The sequence below is a fragment of the Lasioglossum baleicum genome, chromosome 1 (assembly GCF_051020765.1).
Source record: "Lasioglossum baleicum chromosome 1, iyLasBale1, whole genome shotgun sequence".
In the NCBI taxonomy this organism is placed as follows: Eukaryota; Metazoa; Arthropoda; class Insecta; order Hymenoptera; family Halictidae; genus Lasioglossum; species Lasioglossum baleicum.
Window position 1 is genome coordinate 8,219,831 of NC_134929.1, and position 23,068 is coordinate 8,242,898.

At 44.3% G+C, this 23,068-nt stretch overlaps 1 protein-coding gene across 10 annotated transcripts in view; it reads right to left on the reverse strand.

Moving 5' to 3' along the window:
* Ttk (zinc finger and BTB domain-containing protein ttk) overlaps nt 1-23,068 on the reverse strand; it is a 60,237-nt gene that overhangs the window by 31,883 nt on the left and 5,286 nt on the right. For all 10 annotated transcript variants that reach the window (XR_013010338.1, XM_076437213.1, XM_076437197.1 and 7 more), the window contains exons 2-4: nt 6,079-6,448; nt 5,033-5,780; nt 4,835-4,894 (exon numbers count right to left, since the gene is read on the reverse strand). Coding sequence is in view for 9 of the 10 variants with exons in the window: in XM_076437213.1 (XP_076293328.1) it covers nt 4,835-4,894; nt 5,033-5,780; nt 6,079-6,297 (1,027 nt within the window). In the remaining variant the exon portion in view is untranslated. The remainder of the gene's footprint in view (nt 1-4,834; nt 4,895-5,032; nt 5,781-6,078; nt 6,449-23,068) is intronic.

Below are 23,068 nucleotides of genomic sequence, written 5' to 3' on the forward strand. Positions count from 1 at the left end.
TACTTCGATCCGTCCGTACGTCCCGTCAGTCTGAATCGTTTATAACATCCATCTTATATTTTTTTTTTTAAATTAAATTATTACTATATGTACTTGTTTTTTTTTTCGTTATGTATAATATCGATTGATTTACTACGGGAAGACGATCCATCGAGATCGAGGACGATCGGAGAAGAAGCAACATGTTCTCTCTTCTTCGATGCAACATGATATTATTTTTATATCACAACACGTTTAAACATTATTTCTATTGGTCCGCTTTTGTGGCTTTTCTATAACATCAGATATTCTTTACTCGTTATATACTGGTTATTTGTTTACTGTTTTTTTTTTGTTTTCGGTTACACATCGACTTGTCTCTCAGACGAGATTTATATATATAATTAGATGTATATACACATATATATACATGTTTATATATATATATATTTATATGTAGATATTCTGGCATTTCGAAACGGTTTCAGATTTTTGAGCGGCTGGCCTCCCCTAGTTCCCTCGCTTCCCCCGCGCAAAGGTAATCTCTCAGAGATCGAATGGTGATTCAGATAATCTCAACTCACCTGCGCAAAGAGAACAAAGCAACACGTTTCACGGTCACTACCGAACGATCATCTTCGACATCTTCGAAGCACTCTCTGTCACGTGCGCGCGCGCGTGTGTGTATATACGTGTGTGCGTGCGTACGTACGTCAGTGGACATTTTCAATATATTTTTTTCTGTATCTCTCTCTTTCCATTCTTTCGAATTTCATCTTTTTTTTTTTGGTTCGTTTTCTGGATTTTATATAGTATCACTATCTGTCTATCTCTCAATCTCGCTCACTCTCTCTCACTCTCTGCCGCGAATATATATACTTATATGGAAAAAACAAAAAGAAAAAAACGTACGTTGCCCCCACTCTCGGTATCTCGATAGCTTTTTTCCGATATTACTCTCACGTTCTCTCTCTTTCTCTCGCTCTCAGTCTTTCGAAATCTTTCTCTCGTTCTCTTTCTCTCTCCCTCGATCTCACTCTTTTCGTTTCAACGTTTCTCTCTCTCTCTCCCCCTCTCTCTCTTATTCGTCCTGTGCCCGTTCTCTTCCTTTCCGGTTCTCTTTTCGTTTTTCTCCTATATCTTTTTCCTTAGAATGTGTCGAACACATACATATTTATTTGTCGCTGTGTGTGTATTTATATATGTATGTTATATTCTCTCTCTCTCTCTCGCTTTCTGTGTGTCGTTTCTCCGTTTCTGATTCCTCTGTCGTGAGAACTTACTCTAGGCAACGAGAAGAACGGAAGAGAAGGCGGAAGCGATAACCTGACGACGTTCGTTGTCCGTGAAACATTTTCGTGAATTACGCGCGCACTTCCTCGTGAGAAAACTGATTGATTGATTGATTCGTCGTCTATCCACAGAGAAAACTGCACCGCGGGTCCGTGGTCACATATATGATCGGGAAACATACATACATATATAATATATATATATGCTTTCTGTATATATATATATAGATATAAATATGTACGGTAAAAAAATTATATAGCATGTATCACAAAAGTTTTTTGCGTGTAGATTATATATATTATTGTATAGATACAAGTTGAACAACTTTTTCCTTAACACAACGAACGAACGTGATAAAAAAAAAGAAGTTAACCAGCGTTCAAATAAAAATCAGAAAAAAAGTAAGCACCGCTAAAAGCTGGCTCCACCCCCTCCTTTTACCAAGTGGCCAATGGCAGCGAAGCGTTTCTCATTCGTGCGGGGGGAATGAATTTGTACGTATATATATATATTTATATATGTGTGATGCGTGTGTGTCGTGTGTTTTTGTACGTGTGTAACATATGTATGTATGGATCTGGGTGGGGGTAGGAGTGTGTTATTTTATTATTTTTGTACAGATATATATATGAAATTAGGGTATCGAGAGAAGGGGTTAAGTAAAAACAGGTGAATACAGTAAATAGAGAGAATGTATATAAATATATATATACATACGTGTATCTATATATAGACATACAGGTGGAACAAGATATAAAAAAGCGTAAAGAAGAAAAGGAACGAGGCGCTGCGCATTGGCCGAGCATAAATTACATGGGTATGTATATATATGTATATATATACGTATATATAAATACATATGTGCTTCGAGATATATATATATTTTTTTTTTCATTATCTTTCTCGTGAAAACAAGAATCGGTGGGTGATTAGGTTAGATTTTTGGAGGCTACAGCATTCAAAGGGAAATATATCTTTGTGTGTTTTTGTTTTTGGCACGGTTTCTATATATTTTTTTTTTTTTGGTTTGGTTTTCCGCTCGAACGTCTCGTCGCTTTTTCGCTAGCGTAATATATATATATTATGTTTTAGCATGGGTTTTTTTCAACGAGACGACGGCTTCTCCTTTCTCTCTCGTACACGCTCGATTTTCTTTCGTGTAGATATATACATATGTATGTATAGATATCTGTATATGTATACATATTTTGTTCTGGTTCGATTATTATTATTATTACACGTTTTGTTACTTGACTTTTACTAGCGTATATATATATAGTGTGGTTTTGTCTTTACTTTTTTGTGTTTTTTTTTTTACTTTCGTGAACCGTCACAGGTCAACACGCGTGACGCAAAGTAGGTCTCGTGCATGGTTCTCGAAAACTCGTATGAAAACACGGCGCGCATCGTGTTTCCGATACGTTTCGCTACGGCTCTAGGGGCCGTGCCGAAAGATTCGTTTCGGGTTGCACAGAAAAAAGGAAACGGTTCTTTCAGAGACCGATTTTTTTTTTTTTTTTGAAACCCGTGACACGTAAATGAACGTCCTGGGAGCCTATTCACCTGCTCCAGACGCAAATCACACATATGCATAAACATCTCTATATATACTGCTCTTTTGTTTTTTTTTTCGTTACACTCTCTGCGAAATTTGTTGACCTTAAGTTCATGTAAGCATGCTAGCTGAGGCGTCCGTCCTCGAGTTAACATCTTAACGAATTGCGCTCGTCAACAAATTCATCGAGTTCAAATTGTATACGTGTATTTTTTTGTTTTTTTTTTTTCGTTTTTGCTTTGAGTGTACTTGAGTCTAAGGTCAAAAAATAGCCTCCCCGGAAACATGTGTTGCCGCGATACTGCGTTTCGTGAACATATTCGTTTAGCAGTCGCGCAACGGCCGAACCGTACGGGTAAAATTAACAGACGACAATTTCTGAAAAATTAAATTCATTAGCACATCGTAACAAAGCAGTGTTGTAATTGATTTCTATATCGACCTCGTTTAAAATGCCTGAACGTTTTCGTTAGAGAATCTTGGATGGAGCAAGTGATATATAGATTGCTTGTTAAGCGTCGAAACAACGGCTCAGGAAGACTTGTAAACTGAGTGGAGAGACTCGATTGCAGTCGATCGACCTCGACGAATCGTATTTGGAAAAAATCGAACAAATCTCTCGAAAAAAGCAGCGGTACAATTTCGTATCTAAATTTACAGAAATAACTCGACAGAAATAGATTTGCATTCTCTTTTACTATTCGAATATTCTGATTCGATTCTGTGTTCTTAATTCGTATCCAAATCGGTGCAGCGTCACGGATGTAATTCAAATTGTACAGTCAGCCGAACAGCGTATAACAGTGCATGAAATACGAAAATAGATCGGTGTCACGATTTGTTAAAATAAATTATGTTTGAATATTTATAACGCACCACCACGTGGTCCCTAATTTATCCGAATGATACACATGGCTTGGGAGAGGACTGGTACACGCCATGCTAATGCTATGTAAAGTAGATTGTACAACTTAATGCATATTTCAAATAAACGTGTGCACAGCTTCTCCCCGTTTATCGCTGACACATTTCTAATGCAGATCGACTTTCAAGAATTAATATTCAATTGGTATATACGCGGTGGACGGCTATTTAAATAATCGTCACTTATTAATCATTAAACAACTATTAGCTACATATAAACACACGTTATACATACAAACGAACGATTAACTAAAAATACAACTCTAATACGAATTCCAAGAAGCTGTTTACGCATTTGAGGCGATAGTATTACCCTCGGATTGTAACTAGAAAGGGACTAGAATCTTGCTAGAAAAATGGGTCGAAACATGGGTCTGCGCCCAGACATTTTTTGTCCGTATTTCAGCAAATTTTGGGCTGGGTGAGGGCTCATTCTAAAGAGGAAGGTTAGACGCAGTGCGCTCTGGTCATGATTTTAACAAGATTATGTTTATATCTAATAATATGAGGGCCCAAAGTAGAGAAAAATCTAGGGGAAAAACCCGCAGATTTCAATGCATTATTCTGTCTCCAAAAGACTTTTTGACTGCTATGATGACCAGAGCGCACTGTGTCTAACCTTTCTCTTTAGAATGAGCCCTCACCCAGTCCAAAATTTGCTGAAACAAGGACAAAAAATGTCTGGGCGCAGACCCATGTTTCGACCCATTTTTCTAGCAAGATTCTAGTCCCTTTCTAGTTACAATCCGAGGGTATACTACCGTCTTAATACATTATCAGACACCGCGATTTCGCATAATTTGAATTACATCGGTGACAGGGGTACCTTGCTCTCTACCAGTGAAATATCTAGATTCCGAAGACAGTTTACAGGTATTCGACAGGGGCAACCTGTCGGATCCTTGTTAGTCGACGTGTCTGAACTTGCAAGATGTACGACGTCATTTGTTGCCGACGAGAATGAGATCTCAAACTTGCTCAAGCTAATATAGATCAGATAAATGACGCGTTAGAGACAATGATTAAAGGTGGCGCAAACCATTAATCAAGAAGAGTAAAGCTGATTGAAGTGGTGTCTCTTACCTTGCTTGAAACCTTCGCTCCCTTGTCTACTGTGCGGCCGCGCGAACGTCTCGTCAGAGGCTGAAGTACAAATCGAATCGGTTAAATCGTCGATCGCCTGGCGGATTTCCGAGCAGATCGTTCAGAACGAGAGAAAGAGAGAGAGAGAGAGAGAGAGAGAGAGAGAGAGAGAAGAGGAAACGAAGAGAAGCCGGTTACCTTGGGCAGAGGTGCTAGGAGTTGGTTCAGGTTCCCGTTTGACGCGAGGCGTCAGGGACTCCGGTGTGTCGGTGCCGTTCTCCGTTGGCTCGTCCTTTCTCGACGACGACAAAGAGGATGCCAGGCTGGTCGCTGCGGAGTTCCCGACGTTGTTGCTGCTGACGTTGTTGTTGCCCGCCGACGCGTTTCCAGCGTTCCCGCTTCTGCCGGTGTTACTACTACCCTCGCCGCTCTGAAAGTCGATACTCATCTTCATTTCCATCATTTCCGGCGAGCCCTGCACGAGATCGGCCCCCGAGCAGGATTGCATCTCCTGTCCCGAGATCTCGCCGATCGGCGTGTCCGACGATCCGCTCAGCTTCCTCGGCCTGCCACGTTTCCTCTTCGGCGCGGACAACGCCGAGCCCAAAAGTGGATGGCTGGACATGTGGTGCATCCTCTTCTGCGAGACATGGTGGTGAGACCCGATTTGGTTTATTCTATGTAGATTCGGCGGTGGCGGAGGTACTGTGTTTTGATTTCCGAGCAACGACGAGGTAATGCTAGGCAAGTCGCACTTGTCCTCGTTTACCTCGGTCAGGCCCTTTATCCTGAGGGACTCAGCGACTCTCAGGAAGGCGGTCAGCCTGTCCTGGTCGACGCTGACCTCGCCGCGGTACATGAAGTCCAGGAGACTTCGCATGTCCACGTACGGGACGTCTTTCAGAATGACTATCGGGTGCTTGTCGGGGTGGCCGACGAAAAGGGCCTGTAAAAATCACCGGAGGAAAAACGTTCAGCAAGTTCGACGGACTGTAAAACCCCGCGATGAATTATTAATACGCGACTACGTGAATTAATCGACCGTTTATGAATTATTAATCATGTCCTAGAATCCGACTCTCGTCCAGTTCTCGGAAGAAATTGATTTCTTTCACCCTGCCCTTTCGAGTGCATATTTTATTTCTAAGTAATCGATCTTTTTCAAATTTTACGGCTAAAATGCTTCTGATATCGATTGTAGGCTACGTTAGACTCCCGCCAAGTGCAGGGTCAGAGGCTCTTACCTGAAAGTAGGGGCTACACGCCGACAGCACCATTTTATGTGCCCTGAGTAGCTGACCCTCGACGGCCAGCGTAACGTCGACGAACGACTCGTCATGGAGCAGTTGGTCGAAGACAGAGAGTAGGTTACTTTGATGATTATTCCAGCGCAGACAAAACCTCTGCGACGCCATCGCTTCGCTTCTCAGATCCGCCAAGTTACCGTTAATGTCCGCTAACATCAGATCTAGTGTCGATCTTTTTATTGGTATTGCTGCCGCCGCCTCGTTTCGACTTCTACGACGAAGCCGCTTGCTCTTGCTCGTGCTCCTGCTCTTTCTCGTGCTCTCTTCTTCATCGGCCACAGCTTATCATATCCTTCCCTCTCGTGATCTGCGTAGCAAAAACAACGGAAACAATGGTCAATGCGCAATCCGAGGAAACATCCGACAAATTAATCGGTAAACTGATCTCTCTCTCCGAGCCAGCTACCGTATTCGATTAACTTGCGAGCGCCGCCACAAGGTTTAATTTGATCAAAACTCTGTTCAACGATTCTTGCTCAAGATCGCTATGGCTACGTGTGTGCACCAGGTTCCTACAAAAACCGCTATTTTCGGCGTCATGTTTATGCAACACGGTCGCGCGATTTCGGAACACGCGCGCTGCTACATCCCGTTTCTTAATTTTGGCATTTAGAAAAAAGGAGAGACCGTCTCTAGGCGGCCATTAATTCCGAGTGGCTGTTGCATAAGCGATCCGCGGACATCATCGGTTCCTTTCGGTCGGCTTTCAACTCTCCTGTATCCGCGTAACAGCCGAGAGAACGCAGTCCATTCGAAATATCGTGCGCCGCCTTTGGATCCTGCCCGATCCCTCTAAACCGTTCCACGCGTATACACGCTAACGACTGCATACATAATCCATATAAGCTCGCGAGACGATACGCACGAGGTATGAGCGTGGGTGTACGACCCTGGAGGACGTAGGTTGGGCGAATAGGCGACTCGCTCGGTTCGTGCCTTTTATGTAATTCTCTCCTCACCCCTTCACCGGGCCAATCACGGTCACGTACGCAACGTTTCTTCCACCAAGACCACTGAAGACGCGGCCAGAACGACTTTCCTCGACCGGGCAAAGGGCGGAATCGGTTAGCGACCGGGGCAAAGGCTGCGGAGCAAGTATAGTGCAGATACAGCAAGTACGAACTGTATTAATGCGTGAACAATCTGGTAGATGATGATATATAAACAGGCTAGTAGATCTCCAAAAGACAACAACCGCCTAGTCCCTCTGTCTCCTGTTCATAGATCCTAGGAATCTTGCTTGATCTCTGTACCTATGGTATCTACGTAGTTAGCCATGATCCCAGGACAAAAGAAGTTTCTCTCGAAACCAAAATCTCGCGAATATCCTCGAACCTTCCAACTGCGAAGAAAGAAGATGTAGTGCAGAGACAGCAAGTCGCCGGGAGCAACAACAAACTGTATTGATCTGTTATTGTAAACAATCTGGTAGATGATGATATAATAAACAGGCTAGTAGATCTCCAAAAAATATCTGGTAGAGATAGCAACCGCCCGGGCAAGTTGCTTGATCTCTGCACCTATAATATCTACTATCTACGTCGTTAGCCATGATCCCAGGACAAAAGAAATTTCTCTTTAAAACCAAAAACTCTCGAATGTTCTCGAACCTTTTGAAGAGAAGTGAGGAGAGAGAAACAAGCGAGTGTGTCCGAACAGATGATGCATCCCGAAAGAGGAAAAGAGTGAGAGAAAGAGAGGATCCGGGCGGCCGCCTCCTCAATCCTGACGACTATACAAACGTGGAGAAGAGGTCGGCGGGTCGGCCGGGAGAATCAATAGCATTTTCTACGCATTCGGATCGATAGCGGGTTCCTGGTTGGTTTCGCGCGCAAATCTCGATACACGTACACACACGGAAACAGGGGGAGAGAGAGAGAGAGAGAGAGAGAGACGCGGGGTTGCAACTATGGATTACGTGGATCGCGGCGGTGGTCGTCCATAAACATATATCGTTCGTATATATTCGATATAAATACAGGATGGCTGTGCTCGACCTTGCTCGACCTTGTTAGTAGCCTGAGTGAATGGTTTTCACGGTGAATGGCACGTCATCGTGATGCGGTACACCGTGTGCATTAACGGGCGAGAGCGGGCGAGCGAGTAAGCGAGCGAGCGAGCGTTCTTCTCGCTCGCGATCGAGGATTTCTGAAATGTCGTGCCGCGAGTTTCGATCGTAGCTTCCTTCTTTCGACATCGCCGAGGCGAGCGAGCACAGCCTCCACGGCGCTCCTGATAAATGGATTACGTAATAAAATCGTGCAAACTCTCCCGGTCCAGTCGGCTCGATTAAATCGGCTGTGTAAAAGTGTAGAGGAGAGAAGAGGAGACAGAGAGAGAGAGAGAGAGAGAGAGAGAGAGAGAGAGAGAGAGAGAGAGAGAGAGAGAAACGGCGTGGCGTGGCGTGGCAGTGCCGCGAAGCAGATGATGCCTATCGATCCGGGAGAACGTTTCCAGTGTCCTCTCCGGCTGGTGTCCGTGTAAAAAAGTCGTCGTCTCGCGTAATCGAGAGACGCGGAGAGCGCACACAGACGAGCGGTCGCGCGCGAACGCCGCTGATCTAAAAGGACGCTATTAATCGCTGCACACCACGTTCCCTTTCCCCTCCCGCGGGAACGCGATCATTGAAAAACAAAATCTGACCTCTCCGAGACTAGAATATTCGACGGATAAAGTGTCCGCGCTGCTTGAACCCCGTGGAGAATATGAAAAACGAGCAGAAAAACGAAAAAACTGTCCATTGAGCGTACTGTTTACTTTGCCGATATCGTTTGACACGGTTACGTCAGGGAACCGTGTTGAATCAACTGGAATTTTTCTCCTTGCGTTCGCATTATTATCTAGCAACAGCGTCGGCTGTTTCACCAATGCTCTCCGTCTTTCGAGCAAAAGGAAAGAAGGTGTACGATCTGCGGGAGAAGCTTTGGCAAGATTATTCCTGTCTCACTCGCGCTTTCTACATAACTGGTCGCATGGAACTTTACATCATTCCGACATAAATAATTTGATGCGAAATAGATGTTTGCTAGTGCTATCACGAGCACATATTGCGATAAAAACTGCACAAAATCTAAATAAATAGTGCCTTGTCATTTTTGTAAGCTAAAATCTTTTAATCGCTTTTAGTGCTCGGTAGGTGTTGGATTATCAACAAGTTACAAAAATGAATCGACGATCTCAAGAGTCGTATTCTTAAACAGAAATTACGAAGTATCGATGGAACGTTCTCAGAAGTATACTTCCTTCCAAGTGCCGAACTGTGGGGGGCTAACCTAAACAGTTTGGAGATACGAAGGGACTCTGGTTTCCTTTCTGGGGGTCACAACGATTCTTTTCTTCATAAAGTCAGTCGAAGCTAAGACATCTCATGGTAAAGAGGAGCTTCCTTCCGCGCCGTGAAACAAAGGCTAACTTTTACTTTAAAAGTACCAGTGTACATTCATTTACACCCATATCCAATTTAACTTCTTTTCAATATGTGTATTCTTTTAATCTGAAACTGTACACAAGTGGTCTAGTAAATTTTCACTGGATTTCTAGGAGGATCCCAGTGTGATAATTCTTACTTTGAGGATATACTAGTGTGTCAGGGTTGAACACCTGATAGAGGACTGCGAACAGGTGAAGAGAATAAATGTAAAGCAAACCACTCAGAAATATCTCCAATTTTCTCGTCTCGGAATAAAACCTTTGATTGTAAAGAGCTTCGCTTTAAAGATTGGGGTCGCTGGTGGTATCACAAACTGTTTAGATTGCTAAGGATTAAGAGATAAGTGGCAAGGAATGGTGTGAAACATGGAAGATTGACTGACGTAAGATGAACAATGTCAACCGGGTCCTACGTCTTAACGCCGGGTCGAAATTGAATAAATATACAGGGTGTGCCACTTGAAAAACTGAGCTAGTCAAATATCTCTGAAATTATGAACGATATTGAGAAATGTTTCAAACAAAAATTATATGGTTCCGAAGGGGGCGTAATTATACGTTGATATTATTTTTGTAGGTGGAGAAGTAGAGGGCATGTGAAGGTCATTTAAAATTTTTTTAATGCAATCGTGTTCTTTTTACCACGTTTTTATTAGCTCGCTTTCTTATCTGTCTGTTTGTCTGTCTGTTTATTCGGTACAAATTTTGCAATTGATTTTTTAATTCACCAATCGATATATGTAATTGATCCCTATAAAAAGTAATTCACCTTCTCATATCGAAAAACCATGAATTCAGGTGGTTTTCGCTTCCTATTTCTTTCTTTTCGTGATAACTGTCTCTGGAAGTCTAGAAGGCAGTAGAGGATTGCCGAACGTACACCCAATGAACCGTGGCAGGAAAGTTGGTCGAGGAAACACGAGCCAACGGTCGGACAGACGCGAATGAGGACCGTGACAGTGTACACAACGCTGCCGGAATGATTCTTGCCGGTACCGCTCGTCTGCTGGGACACCGCGCGGCCGGCGAGAATTATTTGGAGCACTGTGTACACAATTGCGTTCCTCGAAAGGTGCACGTTATAACCAGCATCGAGCCACCACCTCTTAGGCATATTTGTTTAGTCGCACCGTGTTCGACCAGTTTTCGACCGAACGGGAAAAAAACGCTCTCGACGCCCGTAACGACGCGGAGCGTGAAATAAGAGCCGTTTTCTGGTGTCGAACGCGAAACGTCACCGCCGCGCGCCGGCTCGGATACCATTCAGGTTATCAACAAAAACCCTCGCTACGAATTCGCGCACGGACGTCCTCCGAGTTCCCCCTATCCTTGCCGGGAAACCATAAATCCACGATTTTGCTACCTACACCCCTCGCTCCGAAGTATTTCGACGCTTGTCACTTTTACGAAATTTTTCGATGTTTATGTGAAATAAACATTGTCGAGAAGTCAAATACGAGAAACAGAAGTTGGGTGAAAATACATTTCTAATGATTTGGTGAAGCTGGGAACATGTGCCCATAATTATGAAAGTTACCTGAGCCAGAAAAGTCCTTCTACTGTTTTTACTATTTTGTATTCGACCATTCTTGGCGTTCATGCATAAAATGCACAGTCTAGTGACGTATAATTTATTGTTAACCTTCAGTTACTCGCACTTCATTTTCTACATAACTGTTTAGATGGAACTTCGTACGACTTCAACGTAAATTAGTTTTTATGTAATAACTACAGTAGAACCTCGATTATCCGGGCCTCCGATGTTTGAATTCTTTATCGTCCGAGTACTTTTCACGAAGAATTAGCTTGCGTTAAACCAACCCGTACGATACACGATTTACCGCACACTTCAATAAGGATTAAGTTCACCACTGAAACTATGTAATTGTTGTATTATCCGAACAATCATGTTCCACTAATTGGCACGGATAATCGAAGTTCTACTGCACTTCATTGCAAAAAATAAATATTTCCTAGTGTAGATGGCGCCATTATTTCCTCTTTCTTTTCACTACTTCTATCACTGACAAAGAGTCGACGAAGTTTATTTCGGCAACGTCCTACTTTGAGGAAAACATGCCATTTTTTAGTTTTCCATTTCCTCTTTCTTTTCACTGCTTCTAGACGGTGCCTTTATTTTAAAAAAACACTAAATTTAATGTTTTGAGATTGTAAGTACCAGATGCGAGTAATTCAAGTATTGGAGCTTGCCTTCGTATTCATTCATCTTTTAAAGATTGTAATTTACATATTTAGAGTTAACGGACATTCACTTGTATCATTAATGTATTATTGCATTCACTTGTATTCTTATTGTGTGTTATTATTGTATTCACTTATATAATTCCTGTAAAGCGAAATAAACCCAGAGACGTTTAAAATGCTCACAAATAAAATGAAGAAAAATGTATCGTTCACTTGTTCCACTTTAAAACCTCCGTCGCTTTCGTGGAAACAAACAAGTGTCCGGTAATTGGAATGAATATAAAATTCCCTTGTCTTTCAATAAAATTGAGATTGTCAATTTTCACAATTTCGATCACTCTGGTACAGCAAGGAGAAGTGATTCTTGCCGGTGATGGCCGGACAGTTTAAGGCGTAAGCGGCGAGAATTATCGAGGCAGTGTCTGCGGGTCCGAAAATAAACGGTGCTCGTCAGTGTGATTAGCGGAACACTTTAGCCGTGTTTGACTAAACAATTTTCGAGCACTCCTCGCATTAGCGGCGGCGTAGGGGCCCGGTATAATTAGGGGTCGAATTATTCACCAGGATCCTCTGTGTGTATCGTTCCTCTCATTAGGGTAGCCTAACCGCGCGGCGCGCTGCGAACGCGAGGCGGAGGCCTCCGTTAACGAATCGTTTCGCTCTAATAACGGGAAATTCGTGAAAGAAGCACGAAAGCGAATCGATGGGGATCTAACAGCCGTACGATCCGTTCGATCACGCGTGCGACCGCGAGAGAGCCGGAGCGATAAAACTCGATTAAAACGATATTTACGACTTCTACCCGTTCGAACCGAGTTATACGGGCTGTAACGAGCCAGATATACACCGAGACCCCGTGAAAACTTTTTTAATTGAATAGATAACGATATTCGGTTAACGATTCGGAAACAAACGGAATGGCGAGCGATAAACGCGAGCAACAGTCGGCGAGAGAGCCGACGTTCGGTTAGGTTCTTCGATGTACCGCTCGTACGAACTTCGTCCCGTTACATTCCCTTAACCATCACGGTCACCACCATTACCATCGGCATCATCGCCACCGAGGCTCTTCTCCGGCCGACATTATTATCATCGACGTCGTAACCGACCCCATTGTTCATAGGTTGCCTATCTACAGGCCATTCCAACATTCGAGCTAATGGCAAAGAACAAAAAGCCTCGAAAAATCGTTTACAGAGACTGTACGAGTATATTCTCCGTGCCACGTATGCAATCTCTCTTTTACGTCTACACGAAATATATTCTTCGATTTCAAAGATCATTTCACAGATTCAAAATTTAAGATACAGTGACTCCCACTAATATACACTCTTAAAAACAACATAACTTTTTTAATATTGGAATATACGACTTGAAATTTTCGCAGAAGTTAGAGCAATTGGTTTTCTACACAACGTGACAAAAATTTTTGAATAAAACTGCAAGTTGTCGGAATTGCAGAGAAAATACTAAAAGTTGAATTTTTCAACTTTCTTATGTGGGCTTATATGGAAAATTTAGAAAATTCATATCCATTAAACATATTCTGAAAATTTCATCGAAATCTGTGGACGTGATGAGCTACAAACGTTTAAAGATGGTAAAAATTGCAGTTTTTCACGATTTTCGGCCTCCAACTGCAGTAATTCTAAGGATTCGTAAATCTTTCAATGCCTGTCGTTTTTCCCCAATCAACCGATTTCTATGAAATATTCACAGTGCATATAATTGATACAGATCTACAAAACGTATTTTTTAAAATTTAAATATAGGCCCGCATAAAAAAGTTGTAAAATGCAACTTTTATCCGACCAAATGCAATTTTTGAAAAGATTCCTTTTCACATCCTGTAGTAAACTAGTTGCTCTAGCTTCCCAAAAAAGTTCAAATCGCATAGTCCAACATTAAAAAAGTGATGGTGTTTTTAAAAGTGTCCGAATATTAGTGGGAGTCACTGTACATGAATTTGTAAACACGTGAACAGAAATCATAAACGTGCTCGTAATTATGAAAGTACTCCAAGTACCGCTATCTAGCGGTTCATTTTTGACAATACCGTAAAAATTACACCGACTTGATCGAGTTTAAAATTCAATTTTGACTCCGGCCACTTTCATAATCCTGGGCACGAATATTCAAAGAAGGACACCAGAACGATCGGCTGGTATTTTCGAACAATCGACTGCCGCGTTGGTGATACACGGGCGACGCTAGTCTTTAACTAGGTTTCATAAATTAAATTTTACTGCGCTGTATCCGAGTAAATTAAACTTGATTAAAACTTGTTTCGTACAGAAGGCGAACATGTTAAATGGACACACCTGGATGCTCGGTTTCATTCGCGAGGATTAAAGTGTTCATCGTCACCTGTGGTAACCACCATTTTGTACATTAGGTGAAGAAGCTTTCGGCATCGTCCCTACCAGTGCACTATCAATGCTGTGTATTTGTGACGAGAATGATTCTGAATTTTGTATGAAGGAAATGTCAGTACTATTTTCACGCGTCTACTACTTGACGTCACACATTGTGTAACGAGGAAGATTATGCGTTTTGCATGAAGAAAACCAAAGCAACAGAACATCATAACGCACGGAGTAACATCCGCGTAGTTAAATGATATTTTTTTTATTGCACTTTTTAAGACTCCGATAGACCGCAGTGACGAAAGTGTTAACTAGGTAACTATACTTTATATAACGTATTACATCCTCTGCGACTGAATCGCAGAGTATAATCGATGTTGTCGATATTAGCAACTGGTAATTATTTTTCATCTAACGTCTATACGTGTCAGTTAATTTTAGAAACTCTTAGACTATTCAAGAACTGCCACTTACAAAAAGAAATGCGCTGTCTACGTGAATCTGCGAGGAAATCTTGGAAGTAATACTGTTTGCATTGTTCACTAATATTCGCGGTAACCGGCGGATCATTACAACAAAACTCTCGAGCTTATTCATCGTTTGCACAAAACTGCAAACGGACAAGATAAATACGCTTGCTTGAGTAGAAGAGTCGACAATATTGCGTGAAAAATTTAAAACAGGTAGATAAATTGAATTTCAGATACAAAGACGCGTTTGAGTTGGTCCTGCAAACATTTGATCGTTTGCGTTCTCATTATTGCATCAATCTTTTTGTTGTAAAGAAGACTCTGCATGCGGCTGTCAATGAACGATCAAACTTACACCAGGGAGTACTAATTGGTCGAACATTATTAGGATCTACGTAGAGGACATTCGTTTAAATATTTTGATGATCTCAAGTGGAGGAGATTCTTCCGGCATTTCGGTTCCCATTAAATGGAGCACGAGATAAGAATTATTTTATACCTGCAACTCTCGATTATCTCAATTTTCAAAGGACCATGCTCCATTTTATCAAACAATAAAATTACAGTCGAGGGAACAAGCAAATGGCAGGCGACCTTCGAGCCTCCAGAAGCGTAACTATCAACATCCACTAGTTTCTCCAAGCGATGAGGCAAGGAGAACAGTGTCAACCCTTCGAGGACGAATGTCGACATTTTGATTTTAATTAATTGTGTACATTAGAAAAGATCCGACCCTCGATACAAGATCTAGTTCTTTTAGGAATTACTCGTCCGCGAAGGTAAAGGACCTGACAGCCCAGTGTCATTCAAGAAACCCTAAATTAATGACTGGTTGTTCTGAATCAGCCTGTATGCGCATCGCGTCCGCAATGCGACCTAGGATGCACACGAAAACGAGCGGCTGTCAGCTCACGTGCATACGTTTAACGCGACTGACCCCGAAAACAACGACGAGGTTTCTCCGATGAATAGAGAATGATCTCGGGGGCTGGCGATCATCAACGAACAGAAAGAATCGCGTGGACGAATAGAAAGGTCCGACTGTGGCATCAGGCACGGGACACTTCGGTGCGCGTGCTCGATCGCAATTTGTGTTGTAAACATAACGAGATATGGGCCATCGGCGACGACACCGAGATGCGCTGCACATTGGGCGATTTACCCGCTCGCGCTCTCCTATGTACGGGGTGTCTCATTATACCGTGCGCCAAGAAATACCTCACGGAAATTCACCTGATGGAATAATTACATCCGAAGAGTTCGGAGGTTTCGAAACAGCTGTGCAGATGTTTTGAGAAAAATACCATTTCCGGTTTGTTGTCGCCAGACTGCGGACCTTTATGCATTTATGAGGAAATTGACTGGGTGAGATATAAAACGGTGAAAGATATATAAAAATCTAAGAATATTGTTATGTTGTTTTCAACGTGGCAAAACTATAGTAGAATCTATTTAATTACTGCTTCCCACAATCGACGCAGAATATTTTCATTTTGCATAAAGATCCGCAGTGTCTAGTTATCACTCTTGACTTTTAAACATGCAGTTTAGTTTCCCGTGGATGGTCATAATTAATATAAGCAAAAAATACAGTGAAGAAGGCGTACATGAACTTTCAAGTGGTCGTTATGAAGGAGAGACGTCCTCTTATGAGATCGTATTTAAAATTTCAAGTGAAGAGAAGCTTCAATTCATCGCACAAAGCAGAGAGTCCTAAAACGAGAACAGCTAGAATATTTGAAGATTTAAAAATTGACAGTTTTTCAAGATGTTCAGAAGTAGAATCGATTGGTCGAGTGTCGAGTCGTCGGGGAACTTGCTATAGTTTCATGTGCAACAATGTATGTACTCGTATAGTACTCCCGGTGACACGTTCGTTAGCAACGTCGCATCTGTGACACACCGATTACTCATAGATCGTAGTCCATATGTACGACTGCCATAATTCCCTAGTTTCCAGTGGAGAACCGAACTGGAATCAAGGGTTACGTCTCGTAAAACAATGATTTCTCCAGCTGTATACGACCTTGGAAAAACAATACAATTCTCCAAGTAAATAATTCTAAATCTATAGGACCTTTCAACCACTTTTCCAGTAGCCAGCAAAGAGAACTAATAAATAAAATCTCAAGCACGTAAACATTTCGAGATGGATCTAAACCGATGAAGCAGCTTTCAGCGGTGATTGAAAACGGGACATTTCGACGACAGTTGAACAGTTCCATGAAAATAAAAAACGCGAGGACGAAGAGCATTCGAAAATCTCTGTATCTGTGTAGCGGAATATCGACAAATGGAACGTGGTCGGTGGCGTAAACATCTTGGGGTCGGTAGAGCGATATCGCGGCGAGCGAGCGAGCGGCGGTAGATTAATAAAAATCTACACGGTTTGCAACAAAACCCGATATGGCGTGTACCTCGACCCAGGTCCGCAAATGGTAAAATACAAGCGCGGCCGGCTGTGGCACGTCATCTGGACGTTGATGTTCTGGCGAACTGTTGGGATCGGCACGCGGGAAACCGCGGTCTTCTGCGTAGCAGAAGCCGATCTACAGTTCCCCGCGTCTCATAATCATCTGGTTTTGCGTTCGGGTGTCGGGTGGCGTGGTGTGCTTGATTGCGGAACACCTTGTATAAGAGAGTACAGTACGCGCGACGCTGATATACGCCTGTTGCTCACGCACGTGCGTGCCGCGTCTCCGTATGCGTGGCACGCACACGCGTGCGCTAAATTCTCGTCGTGACGCACACGTCCTTAAAGCGAGGATATGTGTGTGCGTGTTCCGTACGTGCGTCTACGCGACTCGCTCCTCTCATGGCCACACATTGCGTAATCAGCACCAGCGGCAGAGTCACGCCGAGGTACAAAACGAACGACAAAGCGCGGCAAATACCGCTGCGTTTCGAGAGCCTGAAATCCTCGCTCGTCCTCCTCCCTCTGCCAGCGAGTTCGTTTCTTGGACTCTCGTGCTCTCTCTCTCTATCTCCCTCCCTCTCCCACTCCCTTGCTCTCGTTCTCTCTCACTCTCCCTCGTTTTGTTTCTCTCCTTGTTCTCCTCCTTCGCCTCCCTCCTCTCTCTCTCTCGCTCTCGTCTTCCTACCTCCACCACCTCCTCCTCCTCCTCCTCCTCCTACCTTTTACTGTTTCAACGCTTCCGCGTATAGAGGATACGGGTACGTACCTCGCATGCACGGCTATCTAAAGGTGCCTAGGTATACTCTCCGGGATCCATTAATAGCGCCCCTCAACACGCTAGTTTTTTATCCTAGGATTATTCTTGCCGCGCGGCCGTAGTAGAGCCGAGAGATACGTATCGACAGAGAAACGTTCCGCTGAGTCATCGCTCAAGGATGTACGTGTCGCTCGACAAAATCGTTTCTGCAGGAATTCTGCACAGCCCGCGTCGTCACGGTGCACCAGCGTGACACGCCGCGACAGATATTTTTCCGTTTTTCTGCGGAACAACGGCGACCGGCGATAATCGCGTCACGCGACCGATCCACACCGCCCCGGCCACCGCGAGGAGAAAGACATCGAGAAATTTTTGCGCACCGCGTTTCCGGGGGGGCGCATAAGGGCGGGATACGGTGCTCTGCGGTCGAGAAAGAAGGCTCGTAGACGGGGTGAGGAGAGCCCGAGGAGAGGGCGAAACGGGACGAACGAGAGAAAAATGAAGCGGCGAGGAGGAGACGTCCGCGGGCATCGGGCAGTCTAGAATAAGGGTTGCTTAATCGATCGACCGAATTTTAACGGTGGATCGAGGTCGAAAGCAACGGAGTGTGCAACGAACCAGCGAGCCAGGCGGCTTTAAACGGATAAAAGGATAGATTTAGCCTAGAGAGAGATGGAGATGGAGAGCGACAGAGAGAGAGAGGGAGAGTGGGAGGAGGGGGAAGTAGGAAAAAAAAGGGAAATCCAATAGCGAGGACTCGGTGTTCGAGTTACACAGAATCCGATGATGCCAATGATCAGTAGAAAAAGTGTCCTCCTCTATCTGTTGCCGCGACGGTGTGTGCCCACACACATACACCGGGTATCGATAGCGGGAATAGGAGGAAGACCGAGAAAGAATGGAGGAGGATAGGTTGGGTTCACGATAATCAATATCGCTGCTGCCCACGAAATAAACGCGCGCTCTCTCTCTTTCTCTCTCTCTCTCTCTCTCCGGTGAACCGACCCGATCCGACCCGATCCGATCCGCTCGAAACACCGGGATTTGGGGTAGGCCGCCTCTCCTCCGCGCCTAGGCACGAGACTCTCGGGCCATCATCGGGCTGTGTGCCCCGATCTGTGGTAGTGATATAATTCGGGAGTGTTTCAAATCGAGTGAGCCGAGGCGGCGTACTCGGATATCTGTCCCTTGTCGCACCTCCTCCCACTGGGGGAGTGCCAGGATGTGCTTGGAACGATGAACGCGCTCTCGCAGTTCACACATTCCCGGGGTTGGCAGGCGTGTGTGCGAGGCTCGTGCATGAGCCACGCGTACACGCGTCCTCGTCGTCGTAGTCGTCGTAGTCGTCGTAGTCTCGTCTCTCCGATACTCTCTTCTGTCGGCATCGGAGAGGCACAGGTACGGCTCATTCCGTTAGCTGTAGTGGAAGGCACCAGGTACGAGAAGTTAACGGAGAATTTTGCGGCAAAGGGGAAGAGGGATTGGCTACCGAGGAGCGTGTCCCACATTTTAGAGCCTTCGTGGAGAAATACTCGCAGCATTTCTGATTCGTTCACTCGGCGACCGGAGCCGCCGCGCCGCGCCACCACCGACGCAGCACCACTCTTGTGTGGATATAACACGGGTTTTTCGGTTTGTTCGCCGGGCTGAATGGAAAGTCACGCTCTCCCGGCATTGTGTAGACCAACCCGACTCGAAATTCGTGATTATGTGGCTAATGAATAAATGCGAGCTGATTAACGACCGTCAGGAATCTCGAACGTTTGGAGAATACTTCGGCCGCGGGGGCCTTTCGAAATTTATAATTAACCCCCTCATTATCCCCCGATTAGTATTTCAGATGGTACGCCAGATACGCGAGAGCGTATTGTTCCACTGAGTCGTAATGAACTTCCGATCATCGAGAATTTATTAAATTGTTATTAGCAACTCGAACAATTGACGAAATCATTAAAAAGGTACGGTGAGAAAAGAAGCTAACGTTGTTCGTATAACTGGAAACGATAAACTTCAGGCCAACTAAGCCGTTAGTCTTCCTGAAAATAAACAACTCCTACAGATTTGGATCAGCACAATGATCTGCCTATTTCTCACTTCCAATGTAAACATTCATGTCCTCGTATACAAAATTGTTTAAATATTAGGTTGGGCAAAAAGAAATCCGTCATTTATCCGCTTGAGATAACGTAAAAATAATGGATTTCTTTTTCCCCAACCTAATATTACATTGACAATAACAACGCCCGTAGGTGATGTATTCAGATGGCTGACTACTGGCCTTAACCCTTGGACGGTATGTAGCATGTTTCGTCAGACTACGAAGTATCATAAGTTCTGTAAGAATTGACCAGTATACTTTTACGTATATCCAAATGTTCTGAAAAAGGTGTGGAGACTTGATACATGCAATTGTCGTGCTACATAGTATCGAAAATTAGTGTACAGAAATCTTGATGGGGTCAGGAGAGACCCGGGAATACCATTAAACGGTTAAACAGCTGAAACAAATACCCTATGCAAAAATTGTTAAAAGTTTGTATTGAAAAATTCGATGCAACCACTAGCAAGAGGAAGGATATATATTCGAGCTGGAAAAAGTCGAACAGCAGACGATAGGGGTGAATCGGAATAATTTTGCTAATGAGATTAGCGGGTGTCTCGCGTTTCGAGTGGTCGGTAAATATCAACAATCCTAAAAGAATATATCGTGCACCGTCACAGGATTCCGAGACGTTGAATCTCAGCTCTGAAGAGCCTCGCTCTTTTGCCCCTCTCAGACATGTGACCACCACCAACACGATCCTACGTGCACACAGACTCGACTGAGGCTCTCTCTCCGCACTCACGCATGCACTCACAGACAGGTCGGCCATCTTTCTTTCTGTTAGCCTACACCCTACCCCTCCCTCCTACACTTCCTCAACCTCGTACCTACCCCTCTCTGACGCTCCTCGCCCTCACGACCACCACCCTTCCGCCGACGACGGCCGACCTCGCTGCGCGCATTGGCGCCCACCCTACATTTTTTCACAGTCGAACATTCTCGATTCTCAAAACTTTCCTAACCGGATACCACGCGATCGTGTCGAAGGTCCTCTCTCTCGTGGGAGATCTCGTAAACGGGGAAAAAAATATCTATATAAATCGGTAAACGGCGCAAAAATTACCGAACGGTTTACGACAGGAAAAATAAAAATTTACGAGCGACAAAGGAGAACAACGCCCGGCCGTTTAGAACAACCGAGACAGAGAGAGGGAGAGAGAGAGAGAGCGAGAGACCCAGTTGGAAACAAGCGGCTCGGAATTCAGGATTCTTTACAAGGCTGAAGAGACTCATTAAACGGCCGCGTTCGGCATTATTTCGTTGTTGATAATAAATATGTACGAGAGGCTGTGCGGTCTCGCGACACACAAGATTTTTTTCATCCGGCAAAAGCAGTCGATCCGGCTCGGTGCTGCGTGGCTTTTCAGCGATTTCCTACGCAACGTTCCGTTCCCATAGACCGATTAAATCTATGCACCGTTGCCGACCCTCCGTTAAACATGAACGCCCCACGATGCGCATTGCTGCAATGATCACCCCTCTGTTTTCAGCAAATTTCTCCCTCCCCACCCCTCTCTCACTCCGGTTGCTTTTGCAAACGTTTACGCGATTCCGAAAGTTACGCGGTTAACAATCATTTTTTTGCTCGATCGCGTTAACCCCTTGCCGTATCATTTTCTTTGCAGTTGTACTGATTAAAACCTTTTTATCTCCAAACACGTAGAAGAAGGGAAAGTTTATATCTCAGTGCTTAAATATCATATTTTAGACTTTGTTTAAAATCTTCATCACGAGCGTGGCTCGTTAAAACACGGCGGGGGTTAATGCCGATCGAAAAAAGAATAAATGGGACCGTACAGTTATATTCGGTTGGCAAGAAAGTAATTTCGCTATTTTAAGGTGAAATGTTTTCCCTTTTTTTCGATGATCTTCTGTAAAAAAGAATAAATCGCATGAATAAAGAAATTCGGTTTTGTTTCACCTTGAAATGGCGAAATCACTTTGTTGCCAACCCAATAGATCGAATCCTCGTAACGAATCGCACGAGACAGGAGCCGCGGCAAATTAATAAATAATTTATCCCGCTTTTCTCCTTTATCATTTCAATAAGGCCATCTAAAGATAGATAACATTGTTCAATTCAGGGCTCGCGTGCGCGTATCGCCTCGGTTCTCCTAATAACCGTGAGAAATGGAAAATCGGCTGAATCGATCAGTCGCCGGCGAGTTTAAAGGATTGACTAATAATTTGCTGGTAACTCGTTATTCAATACGACCTCAGTTTTTCAAGCCGGCAGGCAGCAGCAGCCGGGAGAAACGTGGCAACCTCGGTTGACGTGCACTGTCGTGCAAACGTATTACGTGCCTCCACGATACTAGACGCAGGTGTAACTAGGGCGCGAAGCTGAAACACCCATTTCGCGATATAGTTGCGCGCACGGTGTGTGTGTGTGTGTTATGAAAACAGGTGTAGGTTAGAGCACCGATTGTTGTTTTCGTGACGACTGCTTCCGATCGGAGCCGAGAACCGATCCCCTAACGTGTCTGGTTAACCGATTCCCCCAAAGAGACCAACCCCGATGATTCATTTCGAGAGTTTTGGGACAAAGGAAATGACCGACCGGAATAAATCCTCGGAAACATTACCCTCGGGTTCCCATTGTCGGGGCATTGTTGAGTAATCGACACCCCTCGGAACGCCATGACGCGTAACACGATTGATAATTGGGAACACGGGGGAGAGGGTGAGGTAGTCATTGCCGAGTGAAATCATGCCCCGGCACAGAAATGATGTCATCATAGCCCCCGCCACTCATCGGCAACAATGCAAAGAACGAGGAGATTTTTGTCGTCTGACCGAGAGAGGAGCCTTTGCGCTTTTCGGCCTTCTAATCAGTCCTCTTTATCGGGTGACTGTCGCGCGGCGGCGATGAGTAATCCGGGTGGAAAAATGATTTGCTGAAAAAGGCGTTAGGAGAGAGAGAGAGCTCCTTTGACTCGAATCCCGTAGACAACGCGTGTCCGTACGCGCGGTTTACGTATATATATATATCTGTCTGAAAATCAAAACTGCACCGAGCTGGCAAAAGTGCAAACTGCTGTCCGAGAGCCCGACATTCTTGTAATGGATATATCCTGACGACCACGCAGTCGTAATCCACACACGTAATAAAAGGAACAACGGATGGAGAGTACAGGGAGAGGCCGCAGCACGTTGCACAGTCATCACCGTTACACGAAT